We start from the raw sequence: 22,946 nt of genomic DNA on the forward strand, positions 1-22,946 counted from the left end.
TTTGTGATTTTGTTAGAAAGAAAGAAGGAAACTTTATAAATTTGCATAATTATTTTAATCCGTAAATACAAAATTTAATCCAGCATTGAAATAGTGAATCACACTCCCCAGCTTTGTACGGAAGATCAAAGAGTAAATGGTCTGAAAACTTTAATTAATAAAGCTGGTTGAGAATTTTACTAAGTTTGCATTGTTGTTGCAATCTGAAGACTGCCGAAAGCAATCTTTCCATCATTCGACTGCAAGAAGATAATACACCATAACGCACATAAAATGCCAAACAAACGGAACCTCGGCCACATCGCTTACAAAGAGGTGTCCAGATAATCTTAACCAGCTGTTCAGTGCATTTCACAGTGGATTCACCAACTAGGAAGGTGGATGATCTATTAGAAGACTATAGAATGAATCCAGGTTCAAATTTTTACGATAAACTGACGGCCAGAATGTACTGTTTTAAACCAAATCCAACAATTAGCACACTTCTTTGACCTCTGTGTAATCTAAATGATTTGCAGATGCCAGCCTGGAATGGAGTAAGAGGTTGTGTTCCTGAGTCCTGCCAACAATTCTCTGTGCAGCTGAACAGCGCTCCAAGGAAACACGAATTCTGTTGTGCTGGCAACCCTTTGACCTCACAACTTTCATATCTAAAAGGAAGCAAGGAGGCACTTTCACATTCCTAAGAGCAACACAGACACTAGAGAAGTTAAAAAAAAGTGTCTAGTGGTGTTAGGAAAATAAAATAAAATCATAAACCTGGGAAAGTAATTGAGAAAAGATCCAGCTTATTTGCAATTAGCATGCTGTTTGTTTTGCTTTCTTAACAGGAGATTGGCCGTTCGCTATTAATTTATCTTCTTTCTGACAGCGAGTGGAGCACCATTCCAGAGCTTCAACATTCCCTTGATGCTGCTCTGGCTCATGCCTGTGTACTATTTAAACAAAGCATATTCCAACCAAATCTGACTATATATGGAATTCCCTGACAAGTAAAAATTTGGATCCCCTACAAAAAAGAACCATGAAAACATACACAAACACACAAACCGCTCCGAGCTGCACAAACCCAACATGGACTAAAAGAGGCTCTTGGTGGCGAAGGTCAGGTAGCCGGTGTGACCCACCATGTCCCGCAGTGGCACGCCGCTTTTGAACTGCACCGTCCCCACCTGCGCATCGGCGCACGGGCTGCCTGCGTTTGATGCGCTGCTGCTGTCAAAGCCAGCGCTGGAATTATCCTCAGCTGCTTTTCCAAGGTCAGGGATTTGCAAGCTAATTGTCCTTACGTTGTACACTCGGAGAAGAATTTCCAAGGTGTTAATCTCTGTAAAACCATATTCTTCCATCGCTAGGCAGGTTCGCTGGACTTGTTCGATGCAGGGGGAGAAAGAGCAGATGCGGCCACCTGCAAAATGAGACAGACAGTAGAAATGAGGGCAAAAACCAAAATGAAACCATTTTTATCTCTCTTGTTTCAAATTCTCCCAGACACCCATTGTATTACTATTATACAGACAAAGTGAAAACATTCTTCAAGAAATTCCCATGAGGTAACTATGCAGGTTTAAAGCGTCAGCACAAAATCAAACATGGATGACTCTAAAAGATGTTTCAGACCCTTTAAAAATTGCAACAGCAAATTCATTCATTTTCCAAATCCAGTGTTGCCCACCACACTTGTTCATGATAAAACCATTAAAGTTGATCCTTTTACAGCAGTGACTCTTCTGGAATCACTATCTACTACTCTAGACTGAGACACCGAGCTGAAGCTGGCACGGACACAAAGCCAGAAGTCATTCTCCACACACTGTACAGAGTTGCCTTCATTAGAACACAAGCGTGCGTGCATACACACTCCGACAAAAGCGGCTGTGTTTATTTGAGAACGATGGTATGCATGTACACAATAAAGTAATCTCTCCAAGCCATAGAAGGAGTGCTGTTAAGGCTTTTCCCTTTTAGTCAAGCTGACTAGCGTGTCTCCCGAACATTAAAGTTTACTGGGTATGACATTGGGCAGGTTTACAGCAAACGCTTCAAAACGCTATGATAGGACTTTAAGCGATGAACTAACACCTGTCTCCTTGTCTATGCACAGTTCAGATTTTTGATTCTAAATGCAGAGTATTAATAGGCCTCCTACAACTTTCTGCATGCTGCAATGTCACCTTAACAGCTGAGAATAGAATGATTCAGATTTACTCTGAAAAGCCACAGCCAAATCAGATCAAAGAATTACAAAGACACTGTCTGCCATAAAGCCAGGGCATGTGCTTTCACCCGGGACACAGTGTCCTGCAAGGCAACTGCCCTTCCTGAAAAGCTTTTGTGCTGGGGAAGGAACACCGGGCAATGCAGCTTCAGCTATTGTTTTACTTATTACAATTAGATGAAAATGCTCACTGACCTGATTTGCATTCCTTCCCAGCCCTCTCCCAGGCTCATCTAGCCAAGCCTTCCAACACCAGTTGTCTAAGTACTGTCTTTAACAGAACCCGTGCAAGTGAGAGCAAAGCGTCCTGCTAAAAATAGAGGGTATGCTGGGACTACGCGAAGCCTGCTTTATCTCAAGCTCCCCTCTTTTTTTCCTTTTTCGTTTCTAAAGTCACATCTCTAAAAAAAGAAAGCATCAGGTCTGAAAGCGTCACTGTAGCACTCTAGTTACTGTGCAGCAATGATGTGCTGGGTACCAACTGGGGAAGAACACTTTCCATGAATATTAATCCACCATACACTAAGTACGATTTAATTTTAGGCCTGAAATAAAGTCTCCACAGCCAGGGCTTCTTATCATGCATCTTCACAACAAAGTATCCTGGACAAGTAATTCCCTGGAGTGACAATTAAAAAATAAATCTAATAATCAACTGCAAAATTAATGCTGGTACGTGTCACTATGAACCAACTCTGCTGATGCTGATTTAATTGCACACCCAGTCCACTGGCTCCCACAAAATAGGATTTATATGTTGATTGGCATGGCCAGATCTACCAAAATGCCTCTGAATTGGACAGCTAATCTTTCCTGGCCAAAGCAGTACACACTTCTACCATGTTTGCAGATGTAAAAGAGAAAAGCTCAGGAAGAATTTCTGTTACATAATTAGAAAGCTACTATGATGCACATCATATGTTATAAAGAAAGATGTTCTATTCTTATTGTGTAGGGAACTGAACAAATGTCTAACTTAGCTAAATGTCAGTTCACAATAACTCTTTGTCTGCAAAGCAAGAATGTGCAGAGAGACCAGAGACTTACTACTATTCCATTCAGGCTTTTTGTTTTTTGTTGGTGGTTTACATTGCAATAAAGAAGATAAATATATTTACATTTATAGTAAGCTTGTTCTTATTTATTCTGACTACTAGGATTTCAAGACATGTTTAGGCTTTCGAATTCACATGTTCTAGATTTACAGTTAAAGACTAAGAAGCCTGCACACAGCTGTTGCCATACAAGCTGCAGAGCCGCCCACAGTTCCTGTCAAACCTCCAGTTAAAGGCAGAGCACCCTTCGTTTTGCCTGGGGATGGTCAGCTGAGCACAGCTTGTCAACACCAAACTTGGTGCTGATTTATCAGACGGCCTCCTCGCAAAGCGGGCTGCTCGGGGAAGTGTGGTTACAGAAAATGGGTCTTTCAAGCCGCTTGGTAGGGAAGAAAGCTCTTGTTTGTAATAGCTAATATCCAGAGGGGATGCACAAAAAATAATGTTACTTTACTTACTGCACTGCTGGGAGCTTCTCAAGGTATGAAGAGTGAGAAAACAGCATAGTGGCTGGTATTCCATATGACTGAGAGCATCCAGTGGGTTTTAGTAGTTCTGCCAATTTCATTTTTTCCCTTTCATACCTACTGTTCTGGTTATTACTCTACATCCCTCTCAAATAAATATACCTACAAATAGCTCAGCAGCAAAACCATCAAGCACTTGTCTTTATGGATCCTAACGAGTGAGAGGGGTCTCCTCTGCTTTTTCTTGCACACACTGGCAGGCAGGCTGGATCCGACCTACAGGCTGGACTTGTTTCATTAAGCAGGTATTAAGAGAAGACTGGAAAGCTACAATTAGCAGAAGATGGCAGGCGAAAATGAAATTGCAGTTCCAGGCTGCAAGAGGCTGTCAACAATAGAAAGATTTGAGAAGCTTCCATTGCCATGGTGTGTTTAGACCAGCAAAAAAAGCAGACTCTGAGCAGCAGAAAACCAGCGCTCAGGACACTCTCATCTGTCCCAGGAGCAGAGACACTGTCACCTTCATCAGACCAGAAGCTTCTGAATTCTCTACACTGTGGGCTGCCCTCTGTACCCTCGCCAGATTACTGACTAGGTGACGCCCTTTCTGCCACAGTCACCAAAGAGATATAAATCTAGTTTTCAGCGTTTACAATTCTCAGATTCTCTAAGAGCCCTCTTGTCCTTTAGACATCAAGAGGCATTTAGGGCTTGAAGGACTTTAATATGCATTGCTTTGCCTTGCCATGCCAAGGATTCCTTAGTGAATGAAGAAAAGACATGTAGTGCCTCCCTCTCCGCTCGCTGAGGCTCACTGCTCTGTCTGAGGATCACAGAAGAGTAGACTAGAGCAGAGAGCAGTGAAAACAACCAAACGGAAACTTCTGAGTACAAACGGAGTTTGTGTTCCTTCAGAGCTCCCTTTTTAGGAATGCTACCGTTCCTAAATTTGGTTAATGAGATCTGTGTGTCATCATAAATTGATATAGCAATTATCTGAGATTAATCCTGTTCACATTGGGAAGCTGTGTGAGCTTTTTGATCTGAAGAGCTGTCTAAAAATGTGTTTATTCATGTATAATGCATCTGACAAGTGCTACAGTTGAGGAGAAGAGAATAATGAGACTGTATGAAAGACTTAATTTTTTTTCTATCTTCAGTGTTACAGAGAGTGAGTTAGTTTGAAACATTTAATGGAGAGGTTAAATCTCCTGAACCCGTAGGCTGGAACAAGCCCACACAGTCCTGGCAGTCATCGTAACGAGCAACAAGGTCGAGAGGATATGAATATTGAAGTACAATTCAGACCAGAACGATTAGAGAGTTTAAGGGAAGGGGGAAAGAAAAGAAAGTTTGCATCCACGTAGCACTGTACATTTTAACAGACAGTATCGAATTAATAATCAAGGGACACACCCCTGCATATTTACAAAAGGTTTGTGCCTTGAAAGTTGTTCCTCCTTCAAGAGCAGTTCCTGGTATGTCCCTGTGCAACTCCAACAAACAATTCTGTCTGAGGAAGCACTAACACCTCTACCAGTTCCAGTTAGCTTTGGGTTTCCATTATGGAAAATCTGGCAGCGCTATCCAATTCACAAGAACTCTAGTGCATGCTTACGATACAGAAAATGTGTCCAAGTTACATGCTCTCACCTCTGTAGGTTATAGTATGTGTCACAAGTGCTCTGACAGGTTTTTTCATCATCCCAATATTATTTAGAAGGTGCAAAAAGAACATATGTAGTGCAGCACCATTAACTTCCAGAGAAAAGGGCCTGTAATTTTAGAAACGATTCTGTCATGTAGAGAATACAACACAGCATTTTTATCTCTGGGTAAAGAACACAGCTCTGCGTTTGGGACTTCAGTGCATTGTCATAACTGGAAGATTACATTACAAAAACCTCAAAGAAGAAAAAAAATCACACAGGCATTATTATTATGTTGGGGCGAGGCAGGAGAGTCACCGAGCAGCATCACCGTGGCATTTACTCTGTGCTAGTAGGACACTAAAAATATTGCCTCTGTAAAAGGGGACAGAACGTCCTTTAAGTGAGTGTGCTCGTGGGCGATTTGATGTAGCTTCCTTGACAAGTGAAATTAAAGGATTCAGCTGTTGGAAGAAATTAAAGGATGTTTCTTGATTCAGAAAAGAAAATTTTCTCCAAATCATTTGCCAGCTCATTAATAGGAGCATGATGTGATTTTCTGCAAGTGTGACTTAACCTCTACATTTGTAGGTGCATCCTTCAGAAGGAATGTATTCCTGCTCACTGTTACGGCCTGGCAAAAGCATGTAACAAGGAAGTTGGCTCCAAAATTGAGGAAGAAAACTTAGCAACTTCTTTAAGGATCCTTTCATTCCACTTCCTACAAACTGTGCAAAGGCCAACAGCTTTAGCTGGCATTCCACACCATGGATTATGATGCAGGACTCCTGCTTGATGCCTGACACATGAATCACTTTTACTTCAGCCCAGGCCCATCATGTGCACCTGACGACCAGCCCTTGACAGATCAGAGCCAGGTTAATGCCCTCTGACCAGGCACAACTGGGGCTGGTGCCAACAGCCAGTGCTTGGGAACCAGGTGAAGCTGCTTTGTGGGTCAGCACCCAGTTCTAGATCCTAGTGGGGCAGTTCTGCACTACACCAGATGGCCCCTCAGTGTTGAGAGGCTATGCTTCAATTTAAAGTTACTTTGTGGATCTTTAACCTCACCTTGGGTTAACTCTTGTTTGAATCAAAGCAGGTGCCATACGCAAAGGCTGGTGCTGACATTTTAGCAAGCGCTTATCACTTCATCCATTTATTACAGACCAGTCTCCTGGGGAGACGAGAAGCGTTGATACCAACTAGAGTACCAGCTGCATGGGTAGAGGACACACCATGCCAGACTGGCAGGCTCCGCTTCCTGCCCTAACATACTCCTTCTGTGTTCCCGAGGTAGCCCGAGCCCAAACATCACCCTTGATGTCACTGCCCTCTTCTCAGTGTGATTCAGCCTGGGGTACTCCCTACCCACACACCACAGGGGTGAGACTTGTTGCCAGGGGTCTCAGCAGCTCCTCAAAGCCACACCTGGGTGTTAAGAACGAGACCATAAATAACATCTGGGGCTCAAGAACAACAGTCAGTGAGACCTTCTGTGTGGACATGGTATTCTCTGAAAGCTCAGGGAGAAGGGAGGCAAGCCCAAATTAAAATTGACAGTAGCTAAACCAGGCAATGCCCTACCTGCACCACAGGCTACTAGGAGGATGAGATATTATTTATTTTTCTTATACAGCATCAGTAACAACCAAACCTGGCAGGTTAGGACAACAATCAATGGCTATGCTAAGGGGAAAAAAATGCAAACAAGACGTAGTTTAAGTACACTGTGTACAACCAAAACAAAAATAAGACTTTGCAAATTAAAACCAGCTGCTACTACAGAGTACTGCTGAAGGGCTTCTGTGATGGGAAGAAACACAGAGGCCCATATGGGCAGATGTTCAGAAGGAACTTTCCCTGCAGAGTTTTGTGGGGAAACCTGAGAGCACCTTGTTCCCTGATTCAGATGATATCCCAAGGATCACAACTCGACAAACTCATAATTTAAGGGCTTTATGATGCTCAAGATGGAGTGGCAAGTCCGAATTTAAGAGTAAAATATTTAAAAGAAAGAAAGGAAATAAAAGAGTGGTGTTTTTAAAATAATTTTGTGACTCAGACTGTTAATTCAAACATCACCAACAACTGACGTAATATGAGGCCAATCCAATCTCATACAACTGTAGTTTTCCATCTCTATCTGAAAATGTAAAATCTGTATGAAAATGATTGTACAAATGGGCTTCTGCCTCATGTTTCATAGCCTTGTAAGAAACAGAAAGTATTTATGAGAGTAGAGTAGGTGGGTGCAGAATTATATTCAAAGCTCTACAGTATTCAGCTGTGAGATGCCTGGGAGTCAAAAGTTTCAGGACATTTAAGAACTGTAGAATAATGAAGATATTTTTATTACATTCCAGTTTTTTCCTTTTCTTCATTTAAAAAAATTTAGCCTGAAGGGGTTAACAGCAACTTTGCAAAAACCGCCAAGGTCAGACATTGGGAACAGCAGCTATGACTCCAGGAGAGCATTAATCAGCAGATGCTGCAACAGAACAACAGTGCAGGTCTGGAAATGAAATAAAGTTCTGCAGTGCAGCAGTACCCGAGCAGCATTTCTGCTGGACTGGTGAAATCAGCGCAGAAGGATGAAGCAGAGATGCAGCTTGAACATCAGCGAAGCACATCACCAGAAAACATGAACCTTCTAGTCACAAACCTACTGTGCCATTTTATGTCTTTTAGCTCTTCAGAGGTTGGCAGTGCTTTAAATGGGAGTCCAAGCTACTGTAAGTGATGTATTTCCAGCATACTGCAGGGCATAACGTGAGTGATATACGTACTCGGTGAAGAGGATCGTTAACACTCAGACTACTAGGAGATGCAACCATTCAGGATTTTGAACTTAAGTAGGACAGAAAACACTGATTTGATAAGGTTCTGTTAAGGTTAAGAACTCTCTCTCATATACTGTCTCAGCTGAACACTCCACAATGAATATTGTGGTTTTAAAGAGGAGGCTTAGCTGATGCTGTATATCAAACTCGCTTAGCTCTGATGTCATTCAAACTACCTTTAGACTTTAGGGAATAAATTACCACTATCTGGCAGTACAGCTGTGATATTTATGCAGCACATCACAATAAAACGCACAGTGTGAATGGTTCAGATGTGACCCTGTCCAGATGTGAGAGAGACGGCGTGGAGGGAAAAAAGTGGAACAACTTGTTTTCTCCAATGGTGCTTTATCACTATACTAACCCTTGGAATGGTGGTGAACAACAGCAGTATGTGCACAGGTTGTTCTTACTGCAGAAGAGTTTTAACTATTTGAAAACATAACAAAGGAGCACTATAAAATTATCTGCCTGTGGTAAGGAAAGGAAGCAGTGATAGACACCCTTCTATTATATTTTTGGATTTTACAGCAATAAACAAACAAACAAACACAACAAAATTACCCACATGATTTGGAATAAAAGAGAAATGCATGTTTGTATCTATAACTACTGCAATCAATTGTATTTTATATGAAAAAGAAAAACAGCTTTTGTTTATATGCAAAATAGCAAAGTAAATACAATGCCCCCAGGTCAGTCAGGTACTATGAAACCCAAAATATGAGCCTTAGATCAATATCAGATCTCTGACACTGGTGGCTGCTTGCAGCAAAAACTGCAGCAAGGATCAGCAAATTCGCCTTCTGACAGGTACATAAAGTGCATGATGCCACTTCACAGATAGAAAAATGTGGGATTTTAAAGTATTATTTCTATTGCCTAAGCAGATGTAACCTTGTAGCATAACACAGAAAAGCACAGCCAGATGGTATGGCCAGTTTGGGACTATAATATCTTTTCTAGGATTTCAAACGCTGGAGTGAGACAAGGATTCAAAACTTGGAACCGTTCAAGCAGCTCTGCTTAGTATTCTAAACATGCATCACTTAAATAATTCAAATTGGACTGCGCAATGCAGCGCCTTCTAAGCTGGGAAGTCAGCTGAGTGTTGTGCTCACTAGATTAGATAATTTGAGCATGGGAAGGGCATTGTACAGTACAGTGAAAATTATTTTTTTTCCCCAGGACACACTGTAAAGCAGCTACAAAACTGAACTGTAACCCTTGCAGGTACAGAGTCCTAGTAAGTCTCTCTTTATTAACTTTTTAAAGAAAGCACATGTTACATTGATATCAGAGAGCTTTCTAGAAAATTTTCAGTAGTAGCTGAGGTAGCCTCAACAGCTGGGTCAGTCCTGACTAAGCAAGTTAACGCATGTTCAGTCACCTTTAAGAACAAGCTTAAATCCTGTGATTTCAAGAAGAGCTAACAATTCACTTAAAGTCAGGCCTGTGATCACATATTTTAACAAAGAACTGGGCCTTAGCACATACTCAGGTTTTACTAAACACATGTGCAAGCATAGGCACTGTTCAGCACTCCATACTCTCCAGATCAGAAAAGTCACTTCTGTAGATGGAAGTGATCTGGCACAACTTAGTTCAGATCCACGCTAGCACAGTTACACTACTGTAACACTAATTAGGCGTAAATTTATTCCAGGATAAAAGAATTATTTATTCACTGAAGCTTATTTTTCAATAGGTAAAAGCCTTATAATAAACTGACAGAATCCATCCAATACCTCAACAGCAGTTCCCCCTTGCTGTCCCAATCTCAGAATAACAGGCATAAGCTAAAACAGCCTTTATGTTCCATTCCCTCTGCAATCAACAACTAACTTCCCACTAGCTCCAACAGCAGAGATTTAAAGCAGCAAATGGCAAGCATATTTAAGTACAGCCACATTTTCTTTAACATTACCAATGGGGTGCTCTGTTAAATAGATCCAAATCTGCAACAATTGATGTGAAGTGCACCTGAACAGCTTTTATAAAAATACCTTTCCATTGAATTACCAAAGACATTTGCTTTCAGCATTTATTGTTACTGCTGTTTCCCACACACCTCAGGTCTATCAAAATGCACTTGACAAAGGTTCAAAAGGTTTTTTATCAACTGCTCATGCTAATTGTAGCAGCTAGCACAGGCCTGAAAGAAAGAGTTGATCCTCTTTCAAATCTTCCACTGTAAATTGAAGACATCTTTTGAAGGTTTTCAGCCTTAGAAATGCATAGAGACTTTGACATTTGAGAACAGCAATCACACAATGGAGCAGACCTAGTGTATGGCTCAAAGGCAGACACGTGTGCATGCACAGCACGTCCTGAAGAAAAATAAATGAGTGCAGTTACCTTCAGCTTTTAACGCTGATTTTGCATGTCCTATGGCTTCCCATGGAGATGGAATATCTAGGAACACAGCATCTGCAATGTTTGAGACGCCAAACCCGTTTTTGCAGACATCCTGGTTGGTCACGGTGACCAGATGCTCCACCCCATGCTCCCGAAACTCCTCCCTGGCTTTCTCGGCTCTCTGCTGGTGGAACTCCACAGTGTACAGGTGCCCTGTGGGAGCCACTGTCCTGATGAGAGCGTGGGAGAGGGATCCGCTGCCCGTACCTAGAAAAGACAAACAACTCATGAAATGTCTTTTCACAGTGCTAAGCATTAGAATAAAGGATTTCTCCATTAGTCCTCCTGCTTGAACACCTACTCAAAACTCAAATGAACAGAAACTCTTGGTTAAACTTCCTTCCTTCACAAGGAGAGAGGGACTACATGACCTAGGACACAGTCTTTGGGGTCCTCAAAGCATTTATTAAAAATCTGGCAAACTCAGAACCTGTCCTCTCTCCCTGGAGTAGAAAAACAATGCCAAAGGTCAGCTATGGCTCTAACAAGTGCCACAAGAGAACATGAGGAAGTAAATGCGACATGAAAAATTCAGTAAAATTAACCAGACAGTTTTTTTCAAAGTGCCAGACTCTTCTAGGGTGAAAAGACATTCAGGCAAACTTTGATGTATTTTCAAAACCTTATGCTTCAATTAAACCAAAGAAGAGATGCTGGCAAGGGTCCGTGCTTGAGAATCCTACTGATATCCATGCAAACCAATGGCTTCAGGATATGGAGTCTGTTTTGCCCCAGGCCTCTTAAGAGACACTGGCCATCCTCAACTCCCAATGAAATTATCCAAAAGTGAGGCCTCTCAGCTCCTTGCAGTCACAAGGACCAAACAACCTGCTTTCACAGGCAACTGACATACATAGACACCCATATAATCTTAACGAAGTTTAATGAGATCCATCACATACCTGAAATCGTATGTAAGTACAATACCATGTACAAACAGGGACTATTAAGACACAGATTTTTATCTTTGTTTTACTTGGATAATTTAGAAAATTTATTTTAAATGATCCATTGGTATATTAAATAGATGAATGACTAATAACCAGTGCTTTCACTGAAGAAAACACCCATGTACCAATCGACGTTGCAAATTACTCACTCAAGTGGCATTTAACAGAATAACCCCTCAAACTCAAAACCCCACAGCAACTCCAAATTAACTGTGGTTATTGATTTATAATTCCGTACTTGGAACACATTTCTCCTGTAAAAAGAATATCTATTTCTAGCTATCTTCAGTGACTGTTCAGGCTAAATTTCAGCCTGAAGCAAGTTCTTTCAACTAACGTACATCCTAAAAACCTTATAAAGGACAGAACCTGAAGTACAGCAGCAGTGGAGAAAGCTCAGAAATTAGTAGAAAGGAAATTAATTAGAGGACACAGGGGCTGGTACAGCTGCTTAATTGGAGCCATACTTTCTGTAACCGTACAGGAAGTCAGAGTTTCCTGAGGGATCCAAGGTTCTTGCCCTCTTGTCACATAAGGGGAGAAACATTGTCCTGGCAGCGTATTTAATCCGACAGCTCTGAAAGGGGAGACATCCAGACTGTAAACAGAGCTCAGGGCCTGTGTTTGCCACTGGATCAACCAACTGCCCTGTGCAATCAGCACTGCTCGTCTGCTTCCCTCCGAGAGGGCTCTGACCCCACTGGGGGACTCACACCCTCCCCCAGCTTTAATGGGGCACATCAGACCAGGAGGGAGGACCAGCAGATTTTAGCACTTGACTCCAGAGAGATCCAAGGGAGAAGAGAAACTGTGGCGCACACATTTAAAGTGAAAATCCATACATCCATGCCAGTATTAAAACAAAGCAAACAAAATGCAAAAGACACATGTACACATGAAAAACTGGTCATGGCACCTGTAGGCTCTAAATGTTAACATAAATTTTTCCCTCCTTAATAAGAGTAATGGTAGCACAGTAGCCATGTGGTTGTAAAAACTCAATTATATATGTGCTTAGCAAAGAAACAGCATTTCATTGTGGTGTTTGGTTTTGTTGTTTTTGTGTTTGGTTTTTATTTGCTTGTTTTTTAATGACAAGAGCAGTGAACTATTGTTCACAGGACGGTAAAACGATTGAAATTCTGCCTTTCTATTTCATGCCAGAAGGTCAGATTGCACAACTGAGAACTTTAGCAAACTGATGTGAAATTTAATTATTTTGCCTCTCAGATGGGTATTGCTGCACACTTTCTGCATCCTCCTCTGCTAATCTAATGGAGTGAACAGGCCTGTCAGCACAGCTGGGCTGTAAGCAGGAGAGAGAGGCAGCTTGTGCGTGTATCTAGTTTCCTTGTTCATATTCTTCTACATTTTTAATCACTTTCCTTTTATAGCCACTCTTAAAAACACCACAGAAGATGCTGTTTGCCTCCTCTCTAGGAAAACCCCTTAAGATTTTTTGGCTTATTTTCTGGTACTCTTTTTTTATTCACAAACACTCCAAGCCCAACCCTGAACCAAAACCAGGATGTTGGAAGTCATCACTTTGCAGGCGTATTACAGACTGAGCTTTTGTCAAACACGGTTGCCAGGAATTATTTATTGTTGACTAGCTACCGTAAACATGAGAATAATACAGATGTATCACATTTTAACATATCAAATTCCATCACACTAACATCATTAATGAGAGTACTTCTGAAGATGCTGCCTGCCTTCTCCGTGACAACGCTCTCAAAACTGCAGGAAACAAAGAACAAGATGATTACGAATCGCATCGTTGTACAATCGACAGATTCGGAACCCAGTCCTGTGAAATGATGAAGACCCTCAAGTCTCATGCGCCTGATAATTCTGCATGCTTGATGTGATTAAGAATTTGAGGGTCTGGCAATTCAGCATGAGTCCATACTGAACACAATCCCTAAAGTCTCACCAGTACTGTTGACAGAAGGCAGATGTTCAACCCTGTGCTTCTCTGATGTTGTAGAAAGGGAAATGAATATTTATATTCACCTTCTACCCTGCAAATCCGCAACATTCAACATTCGAATCCTCCCGCCACCTTCTCAATTCCTTTTCCATTTCTCTTTGTCCTTATTTGAAAATCACTACTGAAAAAAGCAGTATTCGGCAAAATATGACTCAAAGAGTCCTAGGCACCAACTTGGAGTAGGTTCTAGTCAGGTTCAGGTTTCCTTGGGAAATGAAAGGTATCCTCAGCATGAAACAGAAACAGTCAGGAAAGCCGCAAAACGCAAAGAGTCCTACTGAAGACATGAACCAGAATGGTACCAAACCTGGAATATCATAGCTGAATTACCTGTATATAAATGAACCAAAAAAATAAATGCTCAAACATCAATATTTTGTACTAGAAGAGGCCAGTTAAGAACTGGATGGACTTCAACAGATTTTAATTCTCATACAGGTGCAGTGAAATGCTTGTATTCCTGATTTGACCCAGAAAGCAGAAGGCAAGACAAATTTCAGAACAGTTTACAATCTTTCCACCAGGATGCTTACCTTTCTGACAGCTTCCACTATAAACAGCCTTAGAAACTGTTTGCTCTCTACCACAGGACGATGCCCTTTTAACTACAGCGTTATTAATCATGAATGGACTCTACAGAAGAGAGGTAAAACAATGATAATTCAAACCATACTGAAGACATTCTTAGCACCACAGCTGCTGTTTCAGAGCTCACCTAGGTGAGCACTTAGGTCACTGCTAATACCTTTGGAAAATATGATCCTCTTTTACCTTGACTGTTCTGTGACCTATAACATCTCAGTCAAACAGCAGACATCTGCATTGCAGGCATTTAGTGACAAACCACAGGGTACCCAATATGCCATAATCAAAGCCCAAAATCTGAGGAGAAGGCACCATGTAGGGGATCAACCTGTAAACTAGAAAAGTGGTTCATCTCAGTCCAAAGGCATTAATTAATATCCTGTGTTAAAACCACGAGTTAGGTGGATAGAGGCCCTGCAGACTGATGTACTATCCTTCTTCTTGGGCTCAAGCACACTCCATTCTTTTTCTCTGATACATCGAAGCTCAGGAGAGTGTTTCCTTCCTTTCTCAAGACAGGGAAAACACTGCAGTTTTAGAAGGATTTCAGTCCTAACAAGTGGATACCTAGATGAGCATCTACTACCTCAGCATCTACTCATACTTCCTTCTGATTTGTAGACAAGAAAGTATTGATCAGATGAACTCCCTGATCATCCCCCTGACCTCAAACAGATCTGTTCTTCTCACTCTCTGCTTATTCAAGTGGCAGGTTTTCCACAGAGAAGCCTCCACACACCTCAGCCATCTTGAGACAATGTCCACGTGAAGATCATTTCTGACTTTTTCAAAGCTGCAGTGGACAACATCTGAGCTCATAAAAAATAACCTGTGTTATTTCAACACAGTATAGATACACACCAGAACACTGTCAAGAGAAACACGAGTGTTACCACAGCATCTAGCACAGCACTTGACTGATAACTGAATAAAAGAGTACATTTTTACACTGTCTTCTGTTTAGTCTGGTCTTCTTATTGCAAAGGATATTTACCTAACCTCCTGGAATCCCACCCATGCTGTAAACATAAGTGACCTAATTCTGTGTTCCACTACATGTCCTCATTGCAGGCTATAGCTTGGCTTGCTTTCCCTAAAAAATTCTCACGATGGGTGCTTCTTTTTAAGAAAAGGATCTACAAATTGAGATTTAGGACCTGTAGATGTTTACAGAAGTGCAGAGGCAAATGCATTTTGGAATAAAGCTGAAGAAAGTCTTAAGTGCATACATAGGTTCATACTCCGTGAAAAGAGAAAAGATGAAAAGTATGCAGAGTATTGAGTAATACTGGGTCAATACAATATCTAGGAACATTTTAATAGAACTGAATTTTCTGCTGCAAAATTTGGCTACCTAAGTTATTCTAAAATGAGTAAATACAACAAAACAATGACAGTGTTGCTGTATTTGTCTCCTAGCTACGCCACTGAGACCTAGCAAATAATAAGACGGGTCATGAGTCAGCCATGAGAACGGAAAGAGCCTCAAAACCAAAGGAAAATTAATCTTCAGACAGAGCTAACAACTCCACAACTGTTATCTGTGAGGAAACACTGAAGAGAGAAAGGCTGCTCACTGTACGTGACAAATTTATGTAACAGGAGAATCATTAATAATTTGAGGGAAATATATGAAGAGATAGTAAGCATTTGATGGAAACGAATGCAAATATCTTACTGTGAAGATAGTCAGGGGCACAAATCATGGTGGCAGAGGTAAGACACAGCAAGAGCAGGGACAGAGAGAGAGAGGAGGAGAGCAGGAGAAAGAGCTTCAAGGAGATGAGCTGGCAGATGAGAAGAGGAAGCAGCAAATCAAGAAGTTCACTTTACAGAGGATTTGCTCTTTCTCCTGCCTGTTGTGGACACCACACTGAAAACAGGCATTTTAGGCAGTGGGCTGGAGGTCAGAGAGGGCCACTGCACACTGACAAGACTGAGCAGTTGGGGAAGGTTAGTAGGGAAGTTTTCAAGGCTGGCGCTGCCTACAAAAGGAACGGGAATGTAAAGACTGAAAAGAATTTTTCCTTAGAGATTGGAGTTGGAGTTCTGTAGGGAGGCATCTTCTGTAAATGGACATGATATTGTTAAGTTCAGAGCTGCACGAGAACTGCGCGTGGTGGTCAAGTGAAACGATAAGATGAAAGTGAGCCCAGAAAGTCTGGAAACAAGCGCTTGAGGGTATGAACAGCATTCCTCACCAGCCATAGGTCAGACACAAGTCTGAATACACTGGAGTGATGCCTCATGTGGCCAGTTTTGGTTCAGGCCTTTAGCATGTCAAGAGAATACTATGCTCTCTGATGTTTGTACTGATGAGGCCTTTCTTATACTTCAAAAGCTTTTATACAAGGATCAGGTTTTCAAATTCTCTTGCTCTAACCTGAATAGCTGCTAAGAGGTAGATAAGTGAGACATTATAAACCATAATTAGTATAAGCATGTCTCAAAATCAAATTAACACTTAGAAACTTTGGTCTGTACTTTACGCTACAGTGCGAAAAGTTTACGTATACTTATGCCACAACAATTGTAAAGACATGAGCAATATTTGTCAAAAAGTCTATAAGCACTTCAGAGGAGTCATAAGCAAACAGCTGACTTGCTGGGACTCCACAATAAACCATTAATCATTTATTGAGTATCCATTAATCATTAGGTCCTCATTAATTTTTATGAGTGTACTCTTAACAAAATCTATACCCAGGCTGTGAGTCTGAACATTTCATAACTGGTTTTAAGATGTTCCAGTGTAAGGCTGGCCAGCAGCTCCCATTACTCCTCCACAGAGAAACCGTGAGAACCCAGAATACTGTTCTCAGTCTTCAGAAATCCAGTCTGTGGGCTAAGAAACCCACTGCTGTGTGGCAATGCACAGGGTTTAGCAATTTTTAATTTGGGATTTAGCTGAAGGGAAATGAAAAATCCCATTAGCATTTTTGCTCATGTGAGTCTGATTTTGCTGAATGCTGAAGGATCACTGGCATGGCGGTTAGAATACTTTAGACTAAATTACATTTTGTCTAAATACAATGCTCCATCGAAGCCAAAATATTTCTGAGATTTATCAGATTAAATGAGGTTTCACAGTGCTGTACTGCATTCCGTGAGTAATTCAGAAGGTTAGGACAGACATTTATTCCGGTCTCACCAGGGAGAGAGGACAGTAAAAACCCTAGACACGTGGGAACAGGAAAAGTTAAAAAAAATGGTTTCACACACTTTTGTTTGGAAAAAAATATCAGAAAGGTTTCATACTGGTTCCAATGTAGCATAAAAATAAACGAAAAAACCTCAAAATCTGTTGTCAAATGGAGTTATTATACCACAGGCATCTGTAATCACCAGATTGAAAATAGCCTTGCCTGGGAACTGACATCAAGGTTAGTTTTGGAGAGTGTGGCGACACAAAAAAAGATTCAGCTTATTCCTTTATCTAGACAGTGGCTGTGCAATGAACACAAATGGGATCAGAGTTACCTGACCAGAATTAAAGTTTCACACTAGCAGGCCACCCACAGCAGGTATTTCAGCACCCATCTCAAGTATCCTTTAATTCTGGAAAGACTGGGCTGTTAAAGACTCTATCAGAGTGGGGAGGTCCTTGCACCAGGGACCAACACTTTCAAGAGATCTTGGCTCCGGCAATGGTGCCAAGAGTTTTGAAATCTCAACATAACTTTATAAATTAGAAATTAACAGAAGATAGAAAAAAGGATCATATTCCTACACCTCCATCATGAAACACCAGGCAGATGCTGAGTTCCCTTATAGCCTTAATAGAGTATGCTTGGATCATTTTAATTATGCATGGACTGCTGACAAGCTTGCTCTTGATGTATTTATTAAAGGTGATTACAAATAGTAAAAACTGTATTGATATGTTTATATCATTTATGACAAATCATGACTAATCAATTTAAACTGCATAATTCAAGTGACATAAAATTTAGACTCCTGGTTATTCTACTGAATTTTTCTGATCAGACACCAAAGATCATTCACACTCATATTCACAGCGTTACAACACGACACAGAGGGTATTTCATCTTACTTTATTGATCATTTCTTCATAGATTTGCGGAGCCTAATCTACAATTCTGCCTGCTTACACTGGCTACACGGAGGGCACTCTTCCATGGTCTAATTAGTAACACAAGAGGAAAGGAGCTCTGGCCTGTTTACAGTGTCTGCTTTGCCGGCCCGCACAGCAACTATGTACACCAGTTCAATTCAAATAACAAAAAACACAGACCTCCATGCTAATTAAAGCCCAAAATACATCTAAAACCAGCACCAGCAGGAAGCAGACTCAAATGTCATTACTAGACGAGATTTCCTGTCTTGTTTCTATTAATCGCCATTGGGATGGTTCTGTCTAGGCCACACAAGGTTAATCTAGAACTAATGATTTTGGATCACTGGATGCTGTCTAATTTAGGATGGCATCAAAGTAGGTTACATCATCACACTGGAGGCTCCAGTTGTCAATACCTGTAAAATTTTTAATTCAAATCACCCCTTCTGCCCAGTTGCAAGCAAATTTGCAGTTAAGATCTCTGGCTTCAAGGTTAACTAAATGAACTTGATGCAATACTCTTTCTTTTTTCATGAACAGTGCATCTTTCAGGCAATACAAGCAAAACTATAGTAGCAAAACTGCTTGCTTTTCCTGGAAAGCTGAAGTTATAATTCTTTGACAGCATAGGCATTAAAATAAACCTGACAACAGTTTCCCTTTAGCAAAAAGGATTGTTTGTGGCTATGACTTTTGACTCATAACATTTTTGGGAATCTGCATAGGTTACCTCATCAAGTGTTTCCATTTCTTAGCTGTTTAGATAAATGAGCTTTTAAATATTTTCACTCTCTCTAGGTACCTTTGACATTACTGAAAACATTTTATGTGCAGCTCTGTACTTCAACATTCACCTTTTACAAGTGAGGCAGGGCATGGAGCCATTCAAATCTCTCCCAGCCTGAATAATTTGCTGTGTTTATTTTTCCCATCCTGTCTAAACACGGCAGGGAGGAGAAGAGGTGAAGAGCTGCCCAATGAACAATACTGCCACTTCAACCTTAAAAATCCCTGATCATCCTGCAAACCATATTATAAACTCATAGGACCCAACCATTTTAGCAGTACCAGGTGTTGCTGCATATGAGTTTGCCTGTTTCAAGTTCTGCTATACAGCAATCAGCTCCATATACCACCTGTTTCTTAACAGGTGCAATTCGATGCAGAGATAAGTAGTGTTGGAAAGAGGTCGTTATGCTTTAAAAGCTGTCCAAAATTATGCTTGGGTGGGAACATGAAATGCTAAATGCACAGCACAATCCCCTCATGCTGATCCTTTGCCATTATCTGTGCTTGAGAGAAAAATGTATGAAATTGCTTAGTAAAAACACTCAAAGGCAACAGCCAGAAAAAAACAATCTCTCTAGTTTTCCAAACTACAGAGATATACTCAAATCAAGCAAGCCTCATACTGCTGACAGTAATAAAGCCATGTAGGTATTATTAGAGAATCACAGAATCATTTCAGTTGAAGAGACTTCCCAGGATCATTGAGTCCAACCATAACCTAATCTTACTCTGACACTAAACCATGTCCCTAAGAACCTCATCTAAATGCCTTTTAAACCCCTCCAGGGGTGGTGACTCTACCACTTCCCTGGGCAGCCTGTTCCAATGCCTGACAACCCTTTCCGTGAAGAATTTTTTCCTAATATCCAATCTGAACCTCTCCTGGCGCAACTTGAGGCCATTTCCTCTTGTCCTAGTTAATATAAACTGTATTTAACCAGGAAAATATGTATTAATATAAAAATTCTCTCTTTACCTGCAAATTAAGTAAAATCACAGAAGCTGTAATAAATTAAACCAAGTTTAGAAACAAAACACAGCCCTGTGATGAACACATAATCCATTGTATTATAAAGCTACAGTGATTTTGCATGCAGTTGCAGTGCTACAAGTGGATCACACTTTGGAAGAGAAAGACAAAATACATGTACTTACATGGTCTCACATTATATAAATACTACTAATTCATTTCCCTTATTAGTTCAACACCCTATCGTCAGTCTCTTTCACTGGCTTATCTCAAGTACGTTCCCTGAAACTGCAAATTCAAAGCCTGAATTTTGATTCAAATAATGTATTTAAACCGTTTCTGAACTATTTGACAACAGTTTCAGAAAAGGGAAAGAAAAATGTTTACATATTTATTCTAAGATGAATTAATCAAAGACATACTCAAAGGTGTACTCATACATGAGGCCAGCATACTGAGGTAACATTACTTGTTGAAAAAACAGAAGCAGTTACACGTGCATACGAAATACAATTACCAATGTGTAGATTGGGAAAATTATATCACAATGGAAAAAAAATACTTTTTTCAAAATGTAAATATAATCCTGTTTTTTCATGAAAGTGTTGGTGTTAGTTCTTAATAAAGGACTTTGACATATTAGTTATTACCTGATTCACATACTATGGAGCCTGGCTTCAGTTCTAACATCATGGTGATCAGAGAGATGTCAGTGGAATACAGAATCTGCGTCCTGTGCGGAAGATTCATGGTCCACAGTTCTGGAGTTGGATGAAGAATAAACACCCACCCTCCTTTACTGCAGGTCACTTTGGAGCCATACTTCTTGCCTATGAGGTCCGTGGAATGCCTGATGACCCCGTACTTAGTCTGAGTGACGGTGCCATGCTGGACTTTCACAGGAAACATGGATTCATGGCCCAAGAATACAATAGCTGTGTCACCATCCTTTATTGTGTCTCCATACTCAACAAAACTCATTGTGATGGTCTTGTAGCTGGCTGATGGTTGTCACCTAGAAGAGAATAAACATTTCAGGAGGTTTTTGTAGGATCACGATGGAGCTGAAACTACAGATGTAAACCCACGTAATTTTATTTTTCCCCATTTCAGAACCACATTGTGCAAATGAGATGTTAGCAAGAGAACTCCATGAAGTTCAGGGTTCTCCTCCATGCTGCACTCTTGATCCAATTAAAATCAATCGAAAGATCCCACAGATTTGAATATAACCAGTATTCTTCCTGTTTTACGGTACATTTTAAATACAATTTGGGAAATCCATTATAATTTACTCAGTCTGTTCCACAATACTACTGAGAAACTGGCAAAGTATTTCAGCAGTCTTCAATTCCAGTTCAGAAGCTCTCAGAGTATGTTGTTAAGCAGTAACTTTTATTTCCATCTGCTGGTTTACCCCTTGGTGATTTACAACATAAGACAACTGTTACTGCCTGGATATCAGTCACTAGTTATTAAGACCACTAACAAAAGTTTACTTGAAAGTTTTCCAAATTAAGGTTTAGAGATGGCATAAAGGTACTATCTGCATTAATTTATGCATAAATGTGACTAACTACAAGGAAAAAAAATACTGTGGCCTTTAATTTGTCATTGGCGGTGCAAAGCAATTGTCGGGAAGTGATCTGTGCTACAACTAAAACTAAACAACAACCATTTGCAAGTTAATGCAAACAACTATCATTTTAGTCCCATGGTCTCAGAGCTGTTTAGAGAATTATAACTAAACTTTTCCTTTGACAAGACAATCTAGTAAGTAGAATGCAGCTTACAATGAAACTTGGCATCGCCTTTCAGATAAGGCAGGTAACTACCTGTGCTGCAGGTTGATCAGTTTGTGAAAGGAATTGTTTAATGAAGTAATGGTGATCCCAAAGTTATAAATCAAAGCCTATGACAGAAGGCTTCGAAAGCAGGATTCCTGATATGTCTTTGATGAGTAAACCAAAAGCAGCATTACTTTTAGTTTCAGAATTATGATTTGATTCCAGCACTTTTGTATTGAATGTGTAACATCTTGGATCTACTTTGTTTTTATAAAAACCTTTCAGTTCTTGAATTCCAGTCTGGTTTTGTTGACCAAAACTCATTGTAGTTCAAGTTGCTGTTAAGCAGCCAGATTTATTATTTTTCCACTGCAGTCACTGAGACTGATAAACAGATGTGCTTGTGGCTGAAACTTCCAAAGCTTACGACATGCTTATTGCATAAGGTATTCAGATGCCAAGGCAGAATAGGCCTGTCTGGACATATGGTGAAATAGTAAGAAGAGCATCCCATGAATTCAGAAATGTATACGTACTGGGCTTCGTGAGATAGTACAAATACTTAACTGTGTTTTATGGCTTGCACCTTCTGATTATATAGTTAGAACAGTACCATTTGAGAGGAGCTTGACACTGATTCATGTCTTCCACAGTATTTAGACCAGGGGTGTCAAACTAATTTTCACCAGCGGCCACATCAATGTAATTTTAAAATTACATTCGGCTCTTCGAAGGCAACCACGAGGCTGACTTGGCCTCCTGGTGAAAATGAGGTTGACACCCCTGATTTAGACTGTAGTTGGGTTGACACCCAACTACATGTTGTTTGGATGTTGGTTGTAGTTGATACCCAGGTGCAAAAGCACCATTTCTGCAGCATGTCTGCAGGGACATGGAGAGAATTATTCTCCCTTTCATTACACAAACTGGCTTCCAGTTTCTTTGTCTTCCTTTGAGCTGCTATACTTACCACAGCTAACTGTCATAATAGTGTACGCTGACATCCCAAGTGACAAATCTCTTAGGCTCAAATCTCACCTGGCACATTATATTCATACAGCTGGGGTAAATTTGGGGTCTGCAAGTTTTGGTAGTTTCTTTGTCTCCCCCTGTGGCAAGGAACACAGCGATCTACATTCATTTT

General features: G+C 40.6%; 1 protein-coding gene across 1 annotated transcript; it reads right to left on the reverse strand.

Moving 5' to 3' along the window:
* Positions 1–1,079: 1,079 nt before the first annotated feature.
* Positions 1,080–20,996, reverse strand: TRMT61A (tRNA methyltransferase 61A; the record flags this gene model as incomplete). The annotated part of the gene is made up of 3 exons (XM_080345641.1): positions 1,080–1,408; positions 10,591–10,857; positions 20,666–20,996. The coding sequence occupies 3 exons, from the start codon at positions 20,994–20,996 to the stop codon at positions 1,080–1,082; spliced, it is 927 nt and encodes a 308-aa protein (XP_080201767.1).
* Positions 20,997–22,946: the final 1,950 nt, after the last annotated feature.

This window comes from Nesoenas mayeri (assembly GCF_963082525.1).
Source record: "Nesoenas mayeri genome assembly, chromosome: 5".
In the NCBI taxonomy this organism is placed as follows: Eukaryota; Metazoa; Chordata; class Aves; order Columbiformes; family Columbidae; genus Nesoenas; species Nesoenas mayeri.